General features: G+C 42.2%; 1 protein-coding gene across 2 annotated transcripts; it reads left to right on the top strand.

Annotated features, from left to right (window-relative positions):
* The first annotated feature begins 883 nt into the window (after positions 1-883).
* On the top strand, positions 884-22,036 carry LOC131235590 (mitogen-activated protein kinase 9-like). Of its 2 annotated transcripts, none has more exons than XM_058232814.1 (11): positions 884-1,395; positions 4,264-4,672; positions 4,766-4,893; positions 5,099-5,158; positions 11,936-12,085; positions 13,201-13,356; positions 13,460-13,597; positions 13,693-13,766; positions 15,289-15,390; positions 15,509-15,770; positions 21,698-22,036. In XM_058232814.1, exons 1-11 carry the CDS (start codon positions 1,135-1,137, stop codon positions 21,770-21,772), a joined length of 1,815 nt encoding a protein of 604 aa, XP_058088797.1. In that variant the 5' UTR covers positions 884-1,134; the 3' UTR covers positions 21,773-22,036. The 2 variants fall into 2 exon arrangements, with proteins under 2 accessions (XP_058088797.1, XP_058088798.1); XM_058232815.1 differs by lacking the exon at positions 884-1,395 and adding an exon at positions 1,675-1,852.
* Positions 22,037-26,915: the final 4,879 nt, after the last annotated feature.

Raw genomic sequence — 26,915 nt, 5'->3', positions numbered from 1 at the left:
ACTTAAGCATTGGATATTCCCCATTTTTTGATTTCTACCCTAAAATGGTATGAAAAAATGGATGGACGGTGTGGATAAAATCAATACATCAAGGTGGCCCCTTAGAGGCCCTGTCTGTTCCTGGCAAGGGATGGGCGGGATATGGCCCAATCCGCTTCCGTTGGGTTCACCACCCAATCCGCGTCCAAGCTGACGCATCACTTTTCTTCAGTTTTACCCTTTTGTTTTCACTTTTCAACTTTTAAGATGCTTTTCTACAGCAACCGTCCATTTTAACGACACCAATCGGATGGTTAAGGATCGAGATACTGTGCTCTATTCCAGTAACTGTCCATGAACGGTAGTTTCCATACAGTGGACGGTCCCGATCCACTATCCAAATTTCACGGTGTACTTTGTTAGAATAACCAAGAAATTCTTTGATACTCTGGCACAGTGCGGTGGATGATACGCAGGCGCTTAGAAATCACACGGATATTCCATACGTGGATTAAAAGCAATTCGAATTAAACTGTTAAAGCCATCGGCACCAGTTCAGATGCATCGTGGACAAAGGAAAAAAAAAAAAACACTTGCTTGACAATCTTACTATCATTGTTGGGCATACACTGGACGGTTCAGAATGAAAAGTATTCAACGGTCCCATTTCAACAAACAAGTGTCCATGAATCAGAGTTCAAAATTTTAAAACCAATATTATTTTTTCCTTCCGACTCAGTTACGGTTATTTCCACAATTTAGTCGGTTTAATATGAGTTATTATAATCCACGTGTACAATTTCTAAGTGCATGTGTATGGAGCATCACACACTACAGAGTACGAAACAACTCCTTCATCGCATCGAAACCTTTCCGCGATTCTCCCTTGCATTTCCCGCGTTTCAACGAAGGAGGCTCACAGGCATTTCCGTAAATAACATGAAAACCCAGGGCAAAAAGGAAATCCACTCCCCACCCTGACGCTCTACAATCCCTGCGGAAATCGAGCCCCTCTCCCTGTTTTCCAATCCTCTCTCCTACCCGCGCGCAGATGGCGGTCCGAACGCGAGCATAGGACTCGCTCCCGCTAGCAATGCTGCGGTCGCCTGGCGTGTCATCGAACTGCCTTTGCTGCCGCTCCATCCTGACCGTCATATGGGGGGAGGCGCTCTCGTGGACGGCGTCCGTCGCTTGTTCCAGCGTCGCTCCAAGCAGCAAACCTCCCACAACGAGAAAAACGACCACATCCGTTCTTTCCTAAATCGACCACAGCAAGAATCCAGAGACGGTGAGGGAGCAGCAGCAGTGGTAGAAGAAGAAGAGCTTGAGATCATTGAAGATATCGAGATCTCGGGATTGAAGCATATCAGAGTCCCGAACAGGAACAAGATGGCCGGGTTCGATTCCCATAAGAAGGTCAGATCTGTCTTTTTTCCTCTCTCTCTGTTTTTTTCTTCTTTAAAGGGTCTCTCATTTTCAAGGAGAGAAGATCAGATCTCGATTTTTTATTTTTTTGAGTGTTTGGATTGCGGATTGATGGGATTCTTGTTTGTCTTTATTTGCGTTTGTTTGTGTCTGTTTTGGATTTTTGTTTTATTGAATTTATGATTCGGTTGGGAGAACGAGTCTTTTTATTTGTCTCTGTTCCTGTTCGGAATTTGAGATGATTTTGAGAAGAGAAGGTCGTATTCATGACCTCTCTCTCTATATATATCTCGTTCTCTATTTGAAAGATATCGGATTCAGGATCGGGACGAGAAGTGGCAGTTGGATCTACGTTCGTCGTGCTTTGTTTGCTTAGCAGGATTCGATCCAAAAGATTCGCCCTTTCTTCTGTAATCTACATGTTTGGTTGTTTTTTCAGCTAGATTTGGTAAAACGAATGTGTTTTGGAGTTCTTTCTCTTTCTTGCTTGTTGAAAAACTCTCTCAACTGTCCATTTTTCCTATTTTCTTCAATTCCTCTGTTTGTTGATGTTGTTGGGTAAATGTGTTTGGCAATCGGATCTGAGCGGGCCACAGCATGAAAATTGTGTTTACTGGATCATCCTATCCATTCAGTAGTTCTGTGTTTTCTCATTGTATATGGAACTTGCGCAAATTTTATTTTATTTTTTCTAAACGTATTGGTCACCGTTCATTTACAGACCACTGACAGGATTGCCGTCTATTGCACGGCCTGCTCCAAACAATGGCCAATCAAACCCATGGTTGGATCATCACATACGACTGTCGTGTGTATGGTGAATATGTTTTGTTGCTACTTCATGGTACTTGCATGAGGCACACGAGTTGTATTAAGCACACAAGACTTTCTTTGATCCTTTGTTCTTCTGTTGCAACCAATGCTTGATTAGTTTCTGTAAGCCTTACGGATAGGCAATATCAGATGCTCCGCAGTTATGAATTATTTGAGGATGCACATCAGTACATTCAAATTATTTTGAAACCCGGACCAGATTTCATCCTTTTTTGTTGTGGATGGTTTAGTCCAATTTGTCAGACCTACTCTTGCCCATTTTGGCTTGGAAGGTACTTAATCTAAAATTATGAAAATGGGAGGAGTTAACGAGTAAAATGTTGCTAGCTGAATGGTACTTTAGAGTAGAAGTTGTGGGTTCGATCTTTGACTGGTGTAGTTACATTTTTTTTTTTCCTCAACAAAACAGTTTTTGCACTTAATTAAGTTGGGTTTATAGGGGTCCAGCATGTTTTGGTGACTGGTTCCGGTCCAAACCAGTCCAACCGTCCATTCCGGTCTAGGTCTTAAAATGTTGGTACTTTCAATGTTGTTCTTTTACCTAGTTGTGAAATGGACTAGCTAACCTACTGGAAAGCTGGAGGTGTAAAAGATGACAAGGAGTCTCCACTAGCCAGATTTTGGGACTTTAGGGTCCCGTTGATGAGTAGAGAAACATAGTTTTGATCTTCTGAAGACTGAAGCATTTGACTCCAAAATGGTGTCTATCCTGAAAAGCCGGGTAAGCGTCCTGGTTACAGAGAAGGAAAGTATGATGCATCCTTATCTTATAGTGTCAACCCCGTCTTTACTTTGTGAGAGAGAAAATCCTTGAGATTGGGTTTCGGCAAATTGAATAGAGAGAATAAACAATGAAAGCAATTAGAATTGCAAAGAGGGTATTTGGTGAGTATTGCGCGGCACACTCCGTCTTCAATGGCTCTTTTGCTATATCCAACAGAGGGTCTTGATTGTGGATGCTCACCTTGCAAGAATGCGATTTGGAGCTTTGGGAAGGAAAGATGAAATGAATGCTCCCCTAGTAGTGGTTACTGGATCTGTTTCTTGAAACCTGGAATGGTTGAGGCATTCTCCTTAGCCAATCCTTTTCTTTTGGGCAAGATTAAAAAGTTCTTGAATCCTTTAACCATTCACTTCTTGACACTACTCATTTCTCACTCTTTTGCATGGGTTTCTTCTAAAGGGCTTCTAAGAGGAAAAGAAGGGTGGAGAGAGGCTAGAGTGTAGTGAAGCAAGAGCCACAGGCCTTTCTCAAGAGGGAGAGGTCTATTTATAGACATGGTGTTTCATTTTTGGTAATATTTGACAACTAGGTGGTGTTTGAGGTAGGGGACATGTGGTGTATGCCCATAGATTTTTAGAGGATTAGAATAGTCCTAGAGTTAATGATTTTGTTAAATAACGAATGGGGATTAAAGAGGTGGAATGGCTTGATAACACGGTCTGCTGAAATGAATTTCTCGATAACTGAAAGGTAAAAGTTCAGGTGTGGAAAACGGATTTCCATTGCTAGAGGGACCAAAAATTGAAGTGTGGGGTCCCAAGCTCAGGCAAGGTTGGGCCACACACCCCTTACCACTTTCTGGTATTTGGATGGTTCTAAGGACGTTCAGTATACAATATTGGTTCGGGTGATGGGTTGTTCCTAATTGAAGTCAACCCCTGCAAAGATGGAGTTAAGAGTTGAGATCGTCCCATCTCAGTTTGATCCAATTAGATGACCTGGGCAGCTGCCATTAGAAGGGATGTATACACTAATATATTTGGGTACTTGATTTGGTACTCTTGATTCTGTTTCCAATTCGTGCCCAAACGTGCTGACTTTGTCTTTAGACACTTGCTATGGTTGTAGAAAAAATGTCTAGCCAACTAATATTAATGGATTGAGAATTCAATTAATATCAGTGAATGCATTGTTATCCTTGTGTCAGTTACACAATTATTTAATGTTATTTTCTTGTTCTGGGTCACTTCCCATTTATTTCTTAGATGAGAAGTATTGCTAATGTTGTTTTATTGTTTCAGAACATGCTTGACACGGAATTCTTCACAGAGTATGGTGAAGCTAGTCAATACCAAATCCAAGAGGTCATCGGCAAAGGAAGCTATGGTGTAGTGGGTTCTGCTGTTGACACCCACACTGGAGAGAGGGTAGCAATTAAGAAAATCAATGATGTTTTTGAGCATGTCTCCGATGCTACCCGCATTCTAAGAGAAATCAAGCTCCTGCGGCTGCTTCGACATCCAGATATTGTAGAAATAAAGCATATAATGCTTCCCCCATCCCGAAGAGAATTTAAAGATATTTATGTAGTTTTTGAATTGATGGAATCTGACCTCCACCAAGTAATCAAGGCAAATGATGATCTTACCCCTGAGCATTATCAGTTTTTCTTATACCAGCTTCTTCGAGCTCTAAAATACATACATACAGGTTGGTGTTTTTCATTGGTATTTCATAGCCTCTCCATTTTGCCTATCTTTTTATCCTTGACGATTACTGATGATTTTTCTCAATTATTTGCAGCAAATGTGTTCCATCGGGATTTGAAGCCCAAAAATATCCTTGCTAATGCGGACTGCAAACTGAAGATTTGTGATTTTGGGCTTGCACGTGTATCATTCACCGATGCCCCATCGGCTATTTTCTGGACTGTATGTTGCTCTTCCGTGTTGTGTTTGATGCCATGCTATTTGCAGCTTCTGACCATGATTGATATCTTGCCTTTTGGATTTTAATGTGATCAGCTGTTATTTCTCTTATTATGTTGTGTACTTGATTGTCTGTTTGATTATGATATCATGTATGTTTTGCACTTATGCTCATGATCCCATGTCTTATATGTGTATTTATTTGCAGGATTATGTAGCGACCAGATGGTATCGTGCTCCTGAACTCTGTGGCTCTTTCTTTTCCAAGGTAAGCTGTTTTGTATTTGCTAATCTTCAATTTGGATTTATATAATTGGGCAATTTGATGGTTCTCTATTCTACTTCCATTTTTTATTTTAGATTTTTCTTTTTCACATTTATGCATCAGTTTATTCATGTTAGTGCTCCCTGTGAGTAATCCAGAACAGGTTTTGTCATGCTAATAATGGTTTTCAGAGATCCATACCTTTTTCTTATTTGCTGCACTGTCACTAGTTTGCTGTTGGCAGTTGATAACATTTTGATGCGTACTAATTTTTCTTATTATCTCTGTATTTTCTAGGTACTTCCCTTTATAATGAGCATCGTTCTTTTGGGATTGTACTCACACACACACACACACACACACACACACACATATATATTGCTGCTATTTGGCTTTATACTGACATTGATTTTTCTCTCTTCTTCTCAATTTGGGTTTTTGAAATGAAATCGGATTGCGTACTGGGTAAACTCTTTGGGTCCCACCATGAGTTATGTGTCTTATCCACCCCGTCCATATGTTTTACCAGCTTATTTTTGGGTATAAGCCCAAAATCGAAGCATATCCAAAGCTCTAAGTGGACCACACCACAGGAGATTGTGAATTGAACACCTACCATTGAAATCTTAACAGGGGCCACAAAGGTTTTGGATCAAGCTGATATTTGTGTTTTGCCTCCATCCATGTCTGTGTGACCTTATGAACAGGTTGGATGACAAACAAACATCAGTGTGGGCCCTTGGAATTGGAAGGTTTTGATGGTGGACATCATTATCCCCACTGTTTCCTGTGGTGGGATCCACTTGAGCTTTTGATATGCTTCAATTTTGGACTCAACCCCTAAAATGAGCTGAAAAAATGGATGGACAGCATGGGTAAGCCACATCGACGACAGAAGTGATCCGGACCATCGAACCTTAAATCGGGCGTATCTTGCAATCCGGAATGAATTATCGGACGTAAAATATATGATTTTGGGGTAGAACGAGCTACCTTAGCCACCCAACCTGCTACGCGGGGTTGCGCAGCGAAATAACCCTGAATCGATGGTCGTTTCCCTATTTTAATTCCGTTTTTACTATAAATAGTAAGTTTTAGTTTGATTATAACTCTTCATCCGTCGGGCTTTAGGAGTTGCGCCCAACGTGAAAAGAGCTTAGAATAATTAGGAGAACGGTTTGGTAAAGCCAAATAGGACACTTACTATTTTTGGCCGAAAACCTTGCGCACTAGTAGACATCACGAGCCTATAAATAGTAAGTTTACTATTTATAGTAAGTCATGGATTCTAGGAGTTTGAGTTGTAGTTTGATTCTAATTTCTTTCCCATTGCTTGGTACCCTTATTTAAAGGGTTGTGAACTCGTTTTAAGCATTCAATTAATCAATTTCGAATTTATTAGAATTTATTTCTATTTTTCGCTTTCTTTCCTCGTGGATTCGAGAAGTCTCGTGAGGAGTCCAGAGAAGTTCCGTGGATTCGAATAGTTATCCTCTTGAGGAAGACGGTGCTCGACCTCACGTCCTCCCCTGCGTCGATATCAGTCCAGGTTTCTCCTCGGATTTATGGCTTCTAACGACGGGTCGGGCAACAATCCCATGGGCGGTGCTCCAGGAAATTTTCCTTTAACGGCGGCAGCTTTCGAAGTAGCGCAACGAGAGAATCAGCAAGCCATGCAAGGGTTGCAGGCTTCCATCGACAGCATAACAAATCTCTTCGTGGAAAACCTAAGGCAATTCCGTGTTCCTGGTGGCAATCCTCCACCCCCATTAATTGCCCTGATCGCAGGATAGTACCGGCAGTGCATCCAAGGGTCATTCCTGAGGAAGGGAGCTCCAGTGAGGAAAAAATCGATGACATAATCTTCCAACACCTCAGACAAGGCGGCGATCGAGTAGATCGAATAGATTGAGAAATCAAGATGCGGGTTGATATTCTTAACTTCAATAGCCAACAACACATTGAGGATTTCCTTGGTTGACTTTCTGAAGTTGAGCGGTTTTTCAACTATGTGGACATCCCTGAAGCAAATAAGGTTAAACTTGTGGTTTACAAGTTGAAAGGCGGAGCTTCAGCTTGGTGGGAACAACTGCAACTCGCGGACGGATGAAACCATCAATCCGCACATGGCAATGAATGAAGCAGCTACTACGTGCCGGATTCTTCCCTAGCGATTACGATCAGGTATTATTCCAACAATACCAAAATTATCGACAGAGTAGTCGGTCAGTGAGAGAATACGCAGAAGAATTTTACCGCCTGGTGGTGCGTAACGATTTGGTCGAGCCTGAACGCAAGAAGTCGCCCGATTCAACGGTGGATTGTGTATGGTTATCCAGGATCGGGTCCAGATGCGGTCCGTTTGGACAATGAATGATGCGATCAAGTTGGCTACTCGGCGAAGCGCAACTTGAACGTCCCAAACACACGGACCTATCCTACTGCGAGGATCCCTGTGGCAAGTTTATCCACAGCTTAAGGGGAAAGAGCCCGTAGGAGCACGCACTCAACCTCCTACGTTTGAGAACCGAGATCGGGAAGCGGGCAAGCTAGACCCCAAGGGGGCGTATCGTTGTTGGTCAAGTAGAATCCCGAACCCCTGATGCTCGGCCAAGGCCCGATAATTGCTATCGTTGTGGCCAACCGGCCACCTATCAAATACTTGTCCTCGGCGAAAAGTGGCAAACCTCGCCATCAATGATGGTAGTGCGATAACGCTTATGAAGATCCGGATATTGAAGAATAGGAGCATACCACCGAGGACAAGGCAGATGATTCAGGTTGGATTCAACAAGATCACGGCGAGTCGCTCGTCGTGAGGCGACTATTATATACGCCAAGAAAAGAAGTGCATCCACATGACATAACATCTTCCGCACTAGGTGTACGGTGAATCGAAAGGTTTGTGACGTGATCATTGACAGTGAGAGCAGCAAGAACATAGTCTCCAAGGTCATGGTAGAAAAATTACAATTGAAAATGGAGCATCATCCCTCTCCTTATACAATTGGTTGGATCAAGAAGGTCAGTGAAATAAAGGTAACTGAATGGTATACCATATCCTTTTCAATTAGCAAACATTATAAGGATGAAGTAGTATGCGATATAGTTGACATGGAAGCATGTCACATACTACTCGGTCGGCCCTGACAATCTGACCGTGACGCCACTCATAAAGGGCGAGATAATATATATATCTTCGTCAAGGACGGCCGGAAGACCATATTGGCCCTTATGGATCCAGAGGGACCACCTGAAACTTCTAAAGTGGAGGGCCGTTTTCTCTTAACCATACGGGACTTCGTGGAAGAATCAAAGGAAACAGGACAGACTTATGCATTAATTGTAAAAGGGGAAGAACTCGAGCCTACCAACATCCCTGAAATACTAAGGCCCTGCTACATGAATTCAAAGAAATCTGGCCCAATGATCTTCCCGATGGGTTACCCCCCAGATTTCCTATACTACGGTTGGACGATATGCTGGACATGCTAGAGGGTGTAAAAATATTCTCTAAATTGGACCTAAGGAGCGACTACCATCAGATTCGAATACGGTCAGTGATAAGTGAAAAACGACTTTTAAGACCAAGGAAGGATTATACGAATGGATGGTCATGCCCTTCGGTCTTTCGAATGCGCCTAGCACATTTATGAGATTGATGAACCAAGTTCTGAAACCTTTCATTGGGCGGTTCGTTGTGGTTTACTTCGATGATATTTTGATATACAGTCAAGACGAAACCACCCATATGGAACACCTCAAGAAGGTCCTTCAAGTGCTCACTAAAAATAAGTTGTACCTCAATTTAAAAAAGTGCAGCTTCATGACTGATAGCCTATTGTTCCTGGGTTTTGTCGTCACATCCACGGGCATTCGGGTGGATGAGGAAAAGGTGAAGGCAATCAGAGAATGGCCGGTTCCTACAAATATTCACGAAGTACGAAGTTTTCATGGACTGACGACATTCTATCGTCGGTTCGTGAAAAATTTCAATACCATTGTGTCACCAATCACAGATTGCATGAAGAAAGGGCAGTTTCAGTGGACTGACGAAGCCGACAGGAGCTTTGCCGAAATCAAGCGCAGATTATCCACGACCCCGGTTCTTGTACTTCCCAACTTCGACAAACTTTTTGAAGTCGAATGTGATGCCTCATATGTCGGAATTGGGGGAGTTTTGTCTCAAGAAGGTAGGCCGGTAGCCTTCTACAGCGAGAAACTTAGCGATGCACGTAAGAAGTGGTCTACATATGAGATCGAGTTATACGCGGTGGTCCAGGCACTGCGGCACTGGCGACATTATTTGATTCAAAGGGAATTCATACTTTACACGGACCATCAAGCTCTCAAATTCATTAATAGTCAAGCTAACATTAACCGTGTGCATGCTAGATGGATCTCATTTTTGCAGGAATTCACGTTCGTACTAAAACATAAGTCAGGGCAACAGAACAAAGTAGCTGATGCATTGAGTCGCCGTGCAACTTTGTTAGTCACTATGAGTAATGAGGTTGTCGGGTTCGAGCGCCTCAAAGACATATATGCCGATGATGACGACTTCAAGGACGCATGAGTCAGATGCCAAGAAGGTCACCCCGGTGACTTACATATGCAAGACGGGTTCCTTTTCAAGGGAAATCGACTGTGCATCCCAAACAGTTCGCTAAGGGAACAGATAATCCAAGAGCTACATGGAGGTGGCCTCAGTGGACACCTTGGGCGAGACAAGACGCGAGCTCTTGTGGAAGAACGATATTACTGGCCGCAATTGGTACGTGATGTAGGAAATGCAGTCCAATGTTGTTATATTTGTCAGACCTCAAAGGGGCAATCTCATAATACGGGCCTCTACACTCCGTTACCCGTACCTGACGGCCCTTGGGAGGATTTATCTATGGACTTCGTACTTGGTTTTCCACGAACACAACGCAGCATGGATTCGGTGTTCGTGGTAGTAGATCGTTTCTCCAAGATGGCCCACTTTATTCTATGCAAGAAGATGCTCGATGCAACACACGTGGCGAATTTATTCTTCAGAGAAATTGTGCGGCTACACGGGGTTCCTAAGACTATTACTTCTAATCGTAACACGAAGTTCATAAGCCACTTTTGGCGGACTTTGTGGACTCGATTCGATACACGACTTCAGTTCAGCAGCGCCTACCACCCACAGACTGACGGTCAAACTGAGGTTGTAAATTGCACGTTGGGAAACCTCCTTCGATGTATTTCAGGAGAAAAATCAAAGTAGTGGGATTTGGCCTTTCCTCAAGCGGAGTTTGCATTTAACAACATGGTGAACCACTCAACAGGGAAATCCCCGTTCCAGGTTATCTATGGACGAGTACCTCGCCACACACTAGACTTGGTCCCTCTGCCCAAGCTCCCAGGCATGAGCATTGCAACGGAACATATGGCTGACAAGATCATGGGCATTCATGCGGAGGTACAAACCAAGCTACATGCCTCTAACGAAAAATACAAGGAGTAGGCGGACAAGCATCGGCGACAAAAAGTGTTCGAGGTGGGCGACCAAGTAATGGTCTATCTACGCAAAGAACGATTTCCGACCGGAACGTACAACAAGTTGAAGAATAAAAAGATTGGACTAGTACCAATCATCCGAAAGATCAATGACAACGCTTATGTTGTTGATCTTCCAGATGACATGGCAATCTCACGGACTTTCAATGTTGCAGACCTGTTCGAGTATCATGAACCAGCGCATGATGAGAACTCGAGGACGAGTTCTTTTGAAGTGGAGGGGACTAATGTAGAGCGGGTCGCGGACAGTTTCATGGCCAAGATGGATCAGAAAAGGCCCGGTTGATGACAGAAGTGATCCGGACCATCGGACCTTAGATCGGGCGTATCTTGCAATCCGGAATGAGTTATCTGACGTAAAATATATGATTTTGGGGTAGAACGAGCTACTTTAGCCAACCAACCCCGCTATGCCGGGTTACGCAGCCTGGAATTGCGAAAAACCCCTTGATCGATGGTCATTTCCCTGTTTTAATTCCGTTTTTACTATAAATAGTAAGTTTTAGTTTGATTATAACTCTTCATCCGTCGGGCTTTAGGAGTTGCGCCCAACGTGAAAAGAGCTTAGAATAATTAGGAGAACGGTTTGGTGAAGCCAAATAGGACACTTACTATTTTTGGCCGAAAACCTTGCGCACTAGTAGACATCACGACCGTCTATAAATAGTAAGTTTACTATTTATAGTAAGTCGCGGATTCTTGGAGTTTGAGTTGTAGTTTGATTCTAATTTATTTCCCATTGCTTGGCACCCTTATTTAAAGGGTTGTGAACTCGTTTTTTTATTATTCATCAATCAATTTCAAATTTATTAGAATTTATTTCTATTTTATGCTTTCTTTCCTCGTGGATTCAAGAAGTCTCTGTGAGGAGTCCAGAGAAGTTCCATGGATTCGGAATAGTTATCTTCTCGAGGAAGACGGTGCTCGACCTCATGTCCTCCCTTGATTTTGGACTCAACCCCTAAAATGAGCTAAAAAATGGATGGACAGCGTGGATAAGCCACATACATTCATGGTGGGCTCAACATATATTCAGTTTTGATGATAACTTTTGTTGCATGAGATTGCTTCATGGATAGCGATTCCTTTTATGCAGCTAGGGGTGCAGTAATGAGTAATCACTTGTCTGGCTCCTTAGGGCTAAGATTCATCAAATTGTGTTTTTTACAATTTCAAATGATATTTTTATATGGGTTTAAGTCGTACATATTCTAAGACTTTTCTGTTTTGCAGTACACTCCTGCAATTGATATTTGGAGCATCGGATGCATATTTGCAGAAATGCTTACTGGGAAACCGTTGTTCCCTGGGAAGAATGTGGTGCATCAACTTGATCTCATGACTGATTTGCTTGGCACTCCTCCATCAGAATCCATTGCTAGGGTTGGTCTTCCTTTTGTTTATTTGTCATCATAGCCTGCAAAGTTCATCTGCAATTCTGGCAGTAGTTCATGATCCCTGTGGGGTCCTGCCTATCATATGAAACCATATACCACGAAGCCCAACCCCGTTACAACCCATAAAGGAAAGACCCAAAATGCACAATTCACAAAAAGCCTCCAAAAAAGGCTCAAGAGCATGAAACTCCCTCCGTCCGCCACTCCAGGGATCCTCCACCTGCTATCTAAGGGGGCCATGTTTAGGCAGGCCTTCTTTTCCTGACAGACTCTACCCCTGCATTGTCTAGAGTTATTAAGCCCCTTATAAACCTTGGTAGGTCCGCTCGAAACCGGTAAAGCCTATTGGGGCATCTGCCGTGATATTCCCGTTAATTGATGCAATATCTCAGTTTTTCCTTGTTTTATATGGCCTTGAGAGAATTTCTAGGGTATGTTATGATTCATGAGAAAATATGTTGCTCTGCTTCTTATACCATAAATCCCTCTCATTTACTTTTTAAGAATATTTTCCTTCAAGATTTCATACTTGAGGATTATATCATATGATTCTTCGCCCGTGACTTTGTATATCCTATGAATGTACAAGCGTGCCACTTGGTTAGATGATCTAGACAATTGATCTGATAAACAAACCTCATAGTGGATCTTTCCACAAAGATCTCCTTGATAGGAATATCCTAACCCTGTGAGCGGCGGCCCAAAGACAGGAAGTTAAAGTCAGAAATACAGCAATTTTCCACATTCAACTGAAAAATCGTCAAAGGTCGGATGGTTAGGATTTTCCAAGTTGGGAGATTTGTGGGATATAATACATCCACATCAGATGAATGGTTCAGATAACTGAGCTATGGGCTCCACTTAGGGGTGTCAATGGGCCAGGCTCGGGCCTGACAAAATCAGAAATTTGAATAGGTCCAGTCCAAAACAGTTCAAAATCCAGGCCAAGACCAACCCGAGGCCCGGCCTGTTTACAGCCCTAGCTCCACTTGTACAAACTGAAAAGCTGAGAAAACTAGCTTATTCTCAGTGTGAAGACTGTATAATTCTGTTATACTTTCATGTTTTCCTGTCACCATTAATCGTTAAAAACATGTGCAGATTCGGAACGAGAAGGCTAGAAGATATTTAAGTAGCATGTGGAGAAAGCCACCGGTTCCATTCTCACAGAAGTTCCCGAATGCAGATCCCTTGGCTCTTCGATTACTTGAGCGATTGCTTGCATTTGATCCAAAAGATCGCCCGTCTGCTGAAGAGGTAAGATTTAATAAATGAGCTTATAACCTTTTCAAAAATCTCAAAGAAGCCAGTTGATGTCAGTAGTTCTGTTTTCTGATACTTTTGTTGTTTATGTTTGCAGGCCCTAGCTGATCCATACTTTTCTGGTTTGGCGAATGTAGATCGCGAACCATCGACGCAGCCCATTTCAAAACTCGAATTTGAGTTTGAAAGGAGGAAATTGACAAAGGAAGATGTTAGAGAGTTAATTTATCGAGAGGTATGACTATACGGCCATACACTTATTTCTGTAATGGGATACTGGCTTTCAGTAAACTTTTTTCTTATAATGGATTTTCTTTTAAAAGTAAACAGATACTGGAGTATCATCCCCAGATGCTGCAGGAGTATCTTCGTGGTGCTGATCAGACTAGCTTCATGTACCCAAGGTCAGGCATTTGTCAAGATCTTCTGATGGAATATGAGTTTTATTTTCAAGTTCCCAATTGATGCTTGAAATCATTTGATTCCAGTAAAATCATGAACTGTACCTATTTTCTCTAATTCAATGATCATTGGCTTATGAACGCACTAGGATAGTCTTATGTTGCTTTTGCTAATTTTTGGGCACCATGATGTGTATGCTTTTTCAACTGATTATGCTTCTTTGTCATGAATTTGCATCTGCCGTTGAAATGTCAGTTATTCATGACATGAGAATTATCTGTCCTACAATGCTGGATAAACACGCAACTGGTGTTGTGTGTGATGGTAGGAACCAATTACTCTGGCCTGAGGTTTGGAGTTTTTCCTTTGTGCAAACTCTTAAGATTTCCTCATGGCTGAGTGGTGGTTTTCTGCATTTCCAAGAAGTCTCTCTCCTAGAGGTCAATGTTCAACTCCCTGATTACTTGTGAACCTGCTTGTGGACACACACGCACGCAGAGCATGCACTACTTGGTCTTGTGCAAGTTGTAACCATGTAAGTGTCGAAGTTTGACCATACTAGAATAAGGCAGGTGACACATTCTTTCTAGATATTCAAGCTACTTGTAGTCATAGAGATAGTGGCCTCTGCTTCATCGACCCAAGTTCCTTATGGGAGTTAACCCTACACTATCAATGGGCTACATTGGTTATTTGAAATGGGACATGCACCAGCTGATAATATATTCTAATGGGAAGCTCCACACCTAAAAAAAAATCACTGAGATCCTTCCACATCTGCGTTGCTGAAAAATCTGTAGTGGACAGGTTGGGTATTGGACATTTGCAGCTGGTTCAGTGTTATCTCGTTTTCGCTTGATGCTAATCCACCGCCTGTCTCTACAAGTCTGAGTTTGACTCAAACCTAAATAAGAAGTGCCTGGAATCCTGGAGATGACCTTAACCAGGGAGGCAGTCTTCTACCCGCAGGAAATCCTAGGAATGCCAACAGGCTGGCTTGGGCCTGGTCATGGTAGGCCCTAGCTTGAGTTGATAATACAAGGTCCAATCCGAACATGGGTAGAGATCTCTAGGCCCAAGCCCAACCCAGTAAAATATTTGTCAAGCCCAGCCCCATTATGTGATTTTGTTTGCATGTTTTTCATATGTTTAACTAATATGCATTGCTGTATCATGACCTGGTTCTGACTTGACTTGACCCAATGGACCAATTACTTTGGTCCAGGTCTGTCCCAATTACTAATCAGGGCTCAATTGCTTGGGTGACCTGATGCTATGGGCCTAGTATTCTAGTTGTAGACCCCACGCCATGACAGGCTGGCCTGAATCCTTGACACCTTTGGAATATCCTGTTCATGTATCCTATGTTTGTGGTGGAGTCATCGGCATGTGAGAAATGGTGGAAAGCCCACAAAGGACACTTTTAGCGTCTGCATTCCAATAGGCACAACTGTCATTTTAAAGGATTTTATGTTAAAATTGGTTGTCAGCTACCAACCTGATGTGATTTCTTCCTATCAACAGCGGGGTCGACCGATTTAAGCGACAATTCGCCCATCTAGAGGAGCACTATGGTAAGGGCGAGCGGAGCACTCCACTCCAGCGTCAACATGCCTCTTTGCCCAGGTAAGTGCATAAAGAAAGCCCCCATTGAACTTCCTTTTCTTTTTTCCTTATAAGTTTATGGTTCATAGAATTTTATCCACTTTCCTAAATTGCTTGTGTTTTATTCATTTATTTGCAGAGAGCGGGTATGTGCATCTAAAGATGATATTGCTGATCAAAGCAATGGTTTTGAAAAGCGGACTGCAGCATCCGTTGCTCGCACGACCCTTCAAAGCCCTCCGAGATTTAACCAAAGTGAGGGATTGGAACATGCACATAAGGATGCATCAACTACAGAAAATGGCCCAAGTAAACCCGACAACAGTGCACATGGTCTTTTGAAGAGTGCCAGCATCAGTGCTTCTAAGTGCGTGGTTGTAAATGGAAGAAGGAATTCAGAGGTATGTATACTGCACAAGTGCTGCGACTTGCACCTTTCACTATTTCTAATTGCTGATTTCAAGGCCATTGTTACTGGGTATTGACTAGGGTTGCCAATGGTTACCCGATGGACCTGTTTTTAAGGGGTCTGGCTCCCATTTATTTGACCTGTTAATAAATTGGGTGGCCCGGTTAAAAATTGGGTCCACTCAGGTGCAAGTTGGGTCCATGTGATGGGCCTGGTTAAAGTGATGCAGGACATGAAAATTAATTATGATATGTAAGATTTCAGGCTTTAGATCATACTAATTTAGAAACAATACAAAATTTCCACATCCCACAAAAAAAATCAAGCATTCAACAAGGGGAATCTATGAGGGTCCAAGCCTACATATGTTAGGGCTGGATCAATTAAAAATTATAGGCCAAACAATGCTGAAAGGAGAGTAGATTTATCCACACATGCAAACGATTACTTCCCAATTCAAGGGATTCACATGTTTCAAATCGGGAATGCCTAGGGTTTCGAAAGTGGAATAGAACTTAGGATTTATGATAATTTAGGGTTAGGGTTAGGGAAATAAGGTGAGAAATGAGTGAAATAAACGAACCTGAAGTGATCCACACTTGTGGACAGCAGCTGGGCCCAGACGCATGTGCATGGAATCCTGGCTGCATGTGTGTGGGGCCCACAAATTTGAAATCGGCCAACTTGGGTCTGGTCGGCTAGGGGAGGTCCACATTTACGCCAAATTTCGGGACGATTGGATGTCCTGTTTGTGCACGGTGCTCTGCCGAAGTTTCAGCCTTCTTGCAAGGCTGCTATAGAGAAGGATTGACTGCAAAATAAAGGTGGATTTGAAGAGTGGATGGCTATGTGGGATGATGAATATAGAGGGTAGGAGGTGGGGCGATTTGGGATGGATGCGGCTTCGCACTATGATAGTTAGCCCTTCGAAGAAAGGAGGGTTTCGCACCCAATTAGATTTCCACAACTCAGAAAATTAGAGAAGCAAGAAAATGCAGAATTTTATTAATAATCTTCAATGCCAAAAACCCTACAAGGGATTGCTTATTTATAAGAAAAATCTATATCCCAAAAGCCGCACCATGTGTGCATCCTATTACTTAGAGACGAAGTAATAAAAATAACAACTAATCAAAGCAATCTATACTGTCCATGATATTCTTAATAACAATAATAAGCAAAACTCAAAGTACTAGATCATCTAGAGTAGTGGGCCATGATCATGAGATCCAATGGTGGGATTCACATGATGATCGGGTCCACTCCGAGGAACCAAAACACAATCCTCTAACTAGGAGACCCTTTTTGTACATCGTCATCAATCCAAATCGATGGTGGGGCTCTCCTCTTTATGTACGTGTGTAAGGGGGGCGTGCGTGTGCACGAGATGTCTCTATCATAAAGTCGGGTAGGGTCTAATCTAGTCAACTCCGGGTCGGGTGTAGTTAGTTTAATAGTGTGTGTGTGTGTGTGTGTGTGTATATATATATATATATATATATATATATATATATATATATATTCTAGCAAAAGAAATGAAATGAGGTTTCCTAAGACACATGTAAGAGAACCTTTTTACACCATGTTTATATCAAAGTGGCACATTTGTGTGCTATCCAACCATGTAAGTTCTATTAGTTGTACCAAACCGAACTCAAAGCCTAGATCCAAAGACCTGATGGGAACCTGATCGGATTAGGGTCCGGACATTCAAGAACTAGATCCAGACCCGGCAAGAGCCGAATCCTGGTAGCCCGGGTATGGTTATTATGGGACACGACCCGAACCTGATCTGCTAACTACCCTAGTATTGACAATGAACCATTGGTTGATTTCATTTATGTGTAGATGGAGATTTGTTTGTTTCCACGCTATGTATTAGTAGTGCAATGGAATATGCATGAAAAAGGAAACATGAATGACACGTGGGCATTTGTGCAAAATAGTGGGGTATTCATGTAAAATGCTGCAATCATGTTGCTTTCATTTCGCGAATCTGTCGGGCCATTTTCTTCAATCACAATTTCGTCTCTACCAAAGTCGGATGCACGAGCCAATGTGTCGTGTGGATGAGGTAAATGCCCTAGTTGACTTGCAAAATAACAGAAATGTCATTGCGGCATTTTGTGTCGCACTTCTATGCATTTGTGGAGATACTTTAAGGGTCTATGTGGATGTGCACCAAATCATTGTTGGATTTGAATGTCCATGTTGAAAGTTCTATTGGAAACTGCATATGAAGTAGTCATTTTTTTAGTGCCACTTAAAAGTTATTCTGATGGTGATTTTGGCAAAAGCAGGACACTGAAATGTCTACTGTTTCACCTGTGAAAGTTCATTTTTCGAGTATCCTGTGGAAAACAAATCCCATAATATAGGGAGAAGTTTAGGATGGAAGAAAGGCTAGGCCTTGGCAGAGGATATTTGAAGTTGTGATTGGTCTGGCTTGTTGGCAACCCGAATTTGGGTAGTTTCTAAAAATGGGTTTTTCTTTGGTAGAAACTGATTTGGCAATGAAGCTTGGGTTTGCATAGATATATTGACTTGATTAAGGATATGCCTAAGGAAGCAGTGACAAATGAGAAGACCACTAGTGGAGAGACAAGTGAGTTCCCAATTATTGTAGGCTTACACTAGGGGTTGACAATGAGCCCTTACCTTTTCACATTGGTTATGGACATGTTAACGAGGCATTTGCAGGAAGAGATCCCATGGTGTATGTTGTTTGTAGATGAAATGGTTTTGATTGACAAGATGAGGGAGGGTGTAAACACAAAGCTAGATTTATGGAAGAGTGCTCTAGAATCTAAATGATTTAAAATTAGTTGGACTAAAACAATGTATATGCAGTGCATTTTTTAAAGGTATATGAAGTGTGATATATATAACATAGACCAGCTAAGGAAAATGAAAAACAAAACTAACATTAAAAAAAAAAATACAGAAAAATAACACCATATAGGTTGGAGAACCTCACCTAACATAATGAACCCTCAAGAATCCCAATCCTCGATATATAAACAAGACCAAATTTAAGCCCCTAACAGAAGCACTGCTCTTGTTACAAAAACATTGATTGTTCCTTTCACCCTAGATGGCCCAGAGGACAACTAATAGGGCTATCCTCCGTTTTGCTTTGCTAAACTTCCCCCTCCACCTATGTGCCAGGAACGGAAAAGGCCAGCTATAAAAGAAGGCATGTCCACCCCGAGTGTGTCCCCGCATCCCACAGGCTACCCCACTCGTGACCGGTGTAAAAATGCCCCTGCATTAATCACCCCCAGTGAGGAGTCTCGAACACGAGACCTCCCGCTCTTATACCAATTTGATACAAGACAATTAGCTATTTGCTCTAAAAGCTCAATATAATAGAGAGTAGCGAATCAATCCTTTTATCTCATAGCCCAAGCCCCACATTGCATTAGTTAGGATGTCGGCCGAACCCTTCTCGTGGGCCCCACTTCACGTGGGCCCGCCTCACACTGGCCACCCACCTCGAGTGTGTCCCTACATCCTACAGGCCACCCCACTCGAGCCCGGTGTAAAAATGCCACTGCATTAAAGCACCATATGACAAACTATGGCCTATATGGCTACTGTGACTAGGGATCTCAGGTTAAGATAGAATACCATAAAAGACCGAACCGAGAAGACTACCAAACTGTCGCGTCTCTTGTACAATGAGTCTTCGACTCCAGGAGAAAGCATGAACCCTTGCAATCGAGAAAGAATTCTAACTAGATCCTTTATCTCAAAATCCCGTAAACTTCGCCGAGGAGGCATCCAAACCTTGCTAGTGCTTTGGCCTGAGAAGCAACTAGCGACACAAATGCCCTCCGCAGGGCAAAATTAGCCAAAGCCAAGAAAGGCAATCTGAGGGACGAATCTCCAAATCAGACATCCTCCCAGAATCTTGCTCCAGCCCCATCATGTCATCGACAAAAAAGCCCAAACCTTGAAAACCTTAACGGGTACATAGGCATTGGCCTTTCAAGGAAGGAAGAGCGGTAGAAGGGTGAATCCTTGGTCCACCAACCCGTCAGAGTCAAGCCATATTTGGCGGCAATAATGGATCTCCACAGACTTGATCCCTTTGAACTGAAGTGCCAAACCCATTTTCCCAACGGGGTGAACTTAACAGGATCCAGGCGCTTAACCCCCCTTCTCGAATAAGGAAAACAAACATTCTCTAGAGTTTTATCGATCCGAAGAAGAATCAATTTCGGATAGAGAAAGAGGGACATGAATTAAAGATGGAGGTTAGAGGGAAGCTTAATCGAAGTGATTCTTCCCCTGTTGTATAAAAGATTACTTTTCCAAGGAAAAAGCTTCCTCTCAATGACTTTGTCCCACAGATGCATCGCAGGCTTCTCCACATAGAGAGGAAGGCCGAGATAAGAAGGGATCCGACTTTGCAGTCGAAGGAATTAACTAGCCAGAACACCTCCCTAGACAGATGAATCCCAAAAAAACCGCATCTAGACCTATTCACCTTAAGTCCCAATACCACTTCAAACTGGCAGATAGTCATACCCAGGAAGTCCATTAATTTTTTGGCCTTGCAAAAAAGCAGTGTGTCGTCTACAAATTGGAGGTAACTAATTCATTGGGGGAAGTTTTCAACATTAAAGCCTTGAAAAAGCCCAACGTGCCTACCCCTAGATAACGTCTTTGTTTATAGCTGTCGAGATCAATACGAATAGTAATGGGGATGGGGTTTCTCCTTGATGAGGCCCCAAGAAGCTTTGAAGAACCCGAATGGGGAGCCATTTATGAGCATAGAGAATCTTGCGAACAAGACATGCGTTAATTCAAGTTCTCCACTCATCCTTGAAGCCCGTCTGAGTAAGCATGTAATCTAGGAAGGATGTCCACATGGTCATAGGCATTCTCAAGGTCAAGCTTATAGAGCACGCCCTACCCTGCCTGCCCGCCTTATGGTTGGAATCATGGCACTCGTGAGCATTAAAGGCATTGTCGAGTATTTGCCTTTCAACAATGAAACCACTTCGGAAAGGGAAATGATCTTCATAAGAATCGCGCTCAACCTTTGGCTAAAAACTTTAACCGCAATTTTATAAGGGTCGTTACTTAAGGCTAATTGGCTGGAAATCTTTCAAACTATCCACTCCCTCCAACTTCAGAATAAGGGCAAGGAGCCATCCAGAGGAGTGCGATTTTAGTAACAATGGTAGTGAAAACAAGGAATTAGTTAAAATTGCTTACTAAGAAGTTGCCCAAAGTCATTACTTACGATAGCTTGGGTCAATAATTCATGAGAGTGGAGAGTTTGAGAAGGATGTTGCCCATAGAATTCTTAGTTGGGTGGAAGAAATGGAGATGTGCCTACGGAGTTTTGTGTGATTGTCATGTACTGCCCAAATTGAGAGAGAAATTTAATAGGAGAGCTACAAGACCAGCCATGCATTATGGGATGGAATGTTGGTCATTCAAGGTACAACATGTTCATAGGATGTGTAGCTGGAATGAGGATGTTGAGATGGATGAGTGGCAAGATGAGGAGGGATATAATTAGAAAATGAATCATTCAAGGGAACTTGGGATTATCACTAATAGGTAATAAGATGAGGGAAAGTAGGCTTAGATGGTTTTGTCATGTGCATCAGAGACCAAAAACTATAAGGTTAGGAGTGAGTTGAACCAGTTGGTACAAGTTAAAGGCTTGAAAAGGGCAAGGGGAAGGCCCAAAAGTACATGGATGGAGGTAGAAAAGGCTTGATGATCCATGGCCTAACCAAAGATCTGGCCCCTAATAGAGTGGAGTGGCGGAATAGGATTCATGTAGCCAACCCCAATTGATTGGAATAAGGCTTAGATGATGATGATGAGTTTGCAGTGGCATGGATCTCTCCTTGTGACTTCTTTATAAAAAAATTTAAATTCTGTTTATTTTTTCAGGAAGAAGCGATCGCTGAGCACCAAGATGAGGTGGTTGATGGGTTGTCGCAGAAGGTGGCTGCATTGTATGCGTGATGATGCTGTTGTAAGTTCACATGACGATTTTAGGCAGATGTGTGATTGTTTTCAGATTAGATGGAGATTGATCGGCCAGGTTCGATGCCACTATGCATCCAAGATTTTCGTCCTTTACTTATCAGGCAGACACTAATTGGGAAATTTCCTACAGTTGTATTATTTATTGTTGTTATTTTATTTTTTTTTGTATTGCCATCGCATGAAGATGCTAACAGTGTTGAAATAGCTACTATTTATTATCTGGATCTGGATTCACTGCTATTATCTGGTCTTTCTGTCTGTCCTATGGCCAATTGATTGTCTTAAATCCCAAAAAATGCGACCCATCTGTGTACGGATGAGATGTGTTCTCATAGCAGGTTCCATTGTGTGAACAAGCGGATGATCCTGACCACCTGATTGTGGTGCAGAGCTTGCTAGAATTGGGATTTAATGGGATCCTGATTCCCTGTTTTCTGCCTTCCAAACATAAACCCAGGTGGTTGGGCCTTATCTGGGCTCCTTAGGCCATCACCTTGGACATAGCTGCACGATCTGATGATGTGAACCGTCCGTCTGTTTAGTCCGAACATTCTTGGGTTGGCATTACAAAATTCGTAGCTATTGCCTATTGGGTGGTCATGCCTGTGGCAAATCTTTCTACTTCACTTGGATTCTGTTGCAGATAAATCTTCATTGGATGCGCTTCTGCCAATGTGGCCCATTTGGACATCCCGCATTGAAGTCCTAATGGCACGTACCTGCTGTGGATCATCTCTGATCAATTCTGATTTTTGGACCATAGGCCATCTGCAACACTGTTGGTCAGATGAATGGTCCGGATCATTTGACGATTCATCCTGTGGTATACATCCATCCATGGCCCCAATTTATTTTGCTAAAAAGAGCTTTAGTGCCTTGCATCAGCGCAAGATAAACAAGCAACCGTGTGACCGCGGATGGGGTACTTACCCCCACCAGGACCTAGCTAGAGGCGGACGGTCCTGTTTGGGGCTGTGGGGCCCACTGATGTATGTGTTTTATCCACACCGTCCATGTGATGAACCCAAAAATAAGGCAGATCGTATGCTCAGCTGGACCGTACCACAGGAAACAGTGAGGATTGAATGCCTGCAAGCTTAAAACCTCTTAGGGCCATAGAAGTTTTGGATCTGATATTTATATTTTCCCTTCATTCCAGGTCTGTGTGATCTTATGAACAGGTTGGATGGCAAAATAAATATATCAGTGGGCCCTAGGAAAGTTTTAACGGTGGGAATCATTGTCACCACTGCTTCCTGTGGTGTGGTCCAATAGAGCCTTCCATCTCCCTCCTTTTGGGGGCTCATGCCCTAAAATGATATTTCAAAATGGATGGATAGCTTGGATAAAACACATATATCACGGTGGGCTCCACAGGGACCCTCACAGGACCGTCCGTCTCTAGCTAGGCCATGATGGGGTCGTGTGCCCAATCCGCTCCCCAACCGTGTAAGGTGGCAGGCCCCACTTTATACCGTTCAGTAAATCCGTTTACCCATCCACTGGGTGCAGTGCGACTTCTGGGTGGTGCGGCTGGTGCCCTATTGCAATAGCCCCCATCTGCAAATCGAACCGTTGAGCTCATCTGTTATCTGGATTTGTTTATTTATTTTTCTTTTCGTCTTTGTTTTTTGGTAAAATCGAAGGAATCATCTGTTTTCTGATATTTGTCCCATCTCTGATGATGATGACTGTTTAAACGGTTCGGATTGAGGCATGCGAAGCAGTGTCCTCTGCGCATGTGTACGGAAGGTCTTCATGGGTGCACGGAGTGCATCCTGCCCCTGCCAAGATGTGGGCCCCACCGTGGTGTGTGTATTTCATCCACGCCGTCCATCAATTTTTCTAGATCATTTTAGGGCATGAGAAAAAAAATAAAAAAATCTAAGGCTAAAGTGGAACACACAAAAGGAAGCAGCCGCGATAACAACGGCCACAGTTAAAACCTTCCTAGAGTCCACTTTGATATTTATCTGCCATCCAATCTGTTCATAAGGTCACATGAACCTGGATGAAGGTCAAACACAACTATCAGCTGTGACTTTACAAGGGTCAAACACAAATTTCAGCTTGATCAAAACTTCTGCGGCTCCCATGAAATTTCTAATAGTGTGCTTCAATCCAAACTATGTGGCCCACTTGATCCTTGGATCTACCTCAATTTTTCTAAAATGCCCTAAACTTATTTTAAAAAATGGATGGACGGCGCGGATAAAGCACATGCATCACATCCTGGCAGGGGTAGGACGCGATCCACATCCGTGTTACCGTGCCATCGAACCAAATGCCCCGTACGGCTATCAAGGATCACCACTCCTGTGATAGTTTACCATTGTTTTAAAGATGGTTAGGACCCTTCCACCCAATACATGGCATAGTTGTACGGCTATCCAGACCATCCGAATAGAAGATAACCCAAAAATTACAGTGTCCATATGACAGTAACTCTGATCTTGCCCTTGGAAATTTGGACCCCTCACTATTTTACTTTTAACCATCCGTTTGATGGCCATCAATTCAATGGTCAGGAATTCGCTTGATCACTGTTGTTCCCTCCAAAAACTTTTGAATGGACTGGATAGGTAAATTAACATTAGTGTTAAACTATAGTGAAAGATACCTTGTCTCGGAGGTCTTGGCATCGATCCCTAGTGGGGGCGGCTGACAGTGAGGTGTGAACTGACAGTAGGTTGTACTGACAAGTCAACAAAAAAAAAGCGTTAAAGTAAAGGAGTCAGGCCACTGTTCCAAGTGATTTACTGGGCCCCACTGAGATGTCTGTAACAATCCACTCTATCCATCTGCTTTTCAGGACCACGGTACATATACATAGGACAAGAGTCTAAAAATTAGGCAGATCCAAAACTCATGTGGACCATACCACAGGAAAAAGTGGAAATTCAGCTCTTGGGGCGACAGAAGTTTTGTATCAGAATGATATTTGTGCCTGCAGTTTTTCTGAGTGATAATAACCCATTCAACGGTTTGGATGTTATATAAACATTATGGTCAGCTTCAGAAAGGTTTCAATGGTGGATTTCCATTAAAGGGCGCGGCTCACCTGAGTTTTGGATCTGCCTAATTTTTAGAGTCCTGTTATATTGTGGTCTTTCAAAACAGATGAATGGAGTACCTTTGTGATGGACATCTATGTGGGCCCCATGCAGCCCCAGCACAGGAATATCTTTGTGCCCACCGGCAGCTTCTCAAGTGCGATGCCACAATCCACACCGTCTGAACCCTCTGAATCAAGACAAATGAGACTTGATACATGACCGTAACCATTGATTGACAGATATATTAAGTTGAATTCAAAACGCCGTTGATTGCTTTTACTCTAACTATACATTTATTGGCCACTACTAAACAGTAAACTCCTAAGAGTCTACCAGCAGAGCAGGACTAAGGATCCAAAAGGTGTAAATATGTCAACTCAAAATAGTTAAAATGCTCCGGTCCTTACTCTTGCTTGGGTGGTGGGCTCTCTGGAGTTTCAACACTCGGTCAAGGGTCCGAGTATCCATATGTGGTGAAATTCCACTAGCACGAGGCCGTGGGGGTGTGTATGCATGTGTACCAAAAAATAATAATAATTAAAATGCAAAGTAACAAACCCATTTACCTGTGACAATTCAGTGGAAAGTTTTGTACTCTTTCAGAGCAATAAGCACAGTATACATGTACTGAAATTTTTGTACACTGGACTTATATATTAGTCAATGTAATTGTTTGCATGGTGGGCCATACTTTATATATTTTATGTAACAAATAATTTGTTTACATCTTCTTTAATAATATTGCCACATCAGATTGCTAAAGAGCCGACTTGTGACAGCACCATCATAAGGAAGATCATGATGGGCTCAATATAATTAGTTACGCTTGTTTGATGACTAGTTGATTATACGAATGTCATAGAGTGTAATCCTAATAAGAAAGTATAATTGGCCATGTTTTCTCATTAGGTAATATATTGAAACAAAAATTGAGGAGGTAACTAATACCTAAGATCATATTCTAGAATTATTCTGTATGCTTATAAATAAAGCAAAAAGTGAAAAGCCCACACTAACTTAACACCACGCTACTCTACAGTGTGATGGTGCTTATCCTTTGTCTTTCATGGACACTCTTGGTTTAAATTTGGTTTAATTTCTCTATTCTAACTAGGGCAATGCTACAGAAAGCATGGACCAATTAGATTATTTATTCCTCCACTTTACATCCATGGAAACACTGCTGGATCACTAGGAGGATTGCTCAATCTTGAACGAAAGGTTATTATACTTTTCTACCGTGTGTTTGGTGATTTTGTTGATTGTCTTACTACAAAACTTAAAATTTTCAACCCAAGCGACAAGTATACAGTTGAATAATAACCATCTCGCCACGAGCTTAGCCCTTGTTATACTTTTAAACAGACTCACCCCACTAGGTTTCTTGTTATGTGTCTGGTCTCTTGACTAGATTTTCAAACATATTATTAAAGATCTACATTCCATTGGTCATTTCGATATGAAGCCCAATTTTCTATTGAGCAATGAACAGGCAATTATCCCACACCAAACAACTATCTCACCACAAAACTTGGTCTCCATCAAGCGATTAAAATACAATTGCTCAACACCATATTTGTCTTGCCATAAAGCTCAGTTTTTTACCAAGTTACGAATAGGTAGTCATGTTTTATCAAAGTTGATCATAAGCATTTATTGTTAGTATTAATAAAGTATTTTCAACTTTAATATTGTTATTTTTAAATTATGCCTGCTATTACACATTTAATTAAAAATCCTTTCATCTAAAAAGGTCAAAAGAACTCATCAAAAGTATGAACTATCATCTTCATAGATCACCTAATCTTCTAATGTTTTATAGTTGGATAGGTGACTAAACCATAGACTTTAATCTCTTGATCCATTTTGGCACCTTGGATCATAGGTGTTCGGTTTAATTCAAATTGCATTCAACTCTGGTATGCTCGCATACATAGAACACTCATGTTCTAGCTTGAACCAAACACCATTATGATAAAATGATAGCTTGATTGTTCAATGATCATATTTAATTGAAGATAATCATAACCTTTCATCTTTGACACTGGATTAAATGGACTGTT

Source organism: Magnolia sinica, chromosome 19 (genome assembly GCF_029962835.1).
Source record: "Magnolia sinica isolate HGM2019 chromosome 19, MsV1, whole genome shotgun sequence".
NCBI classification, from domain to species: domain Eukaryota; kingdom Viridiplantae; phylum Streptophyta; class Magnoliopsida; order Magnoliales; family Magnoliaceae; genus Magnolia; species Magnolia sinica.
This window is presented reverse-complemented; position numbering and strand designations above follow the sequence as displayed.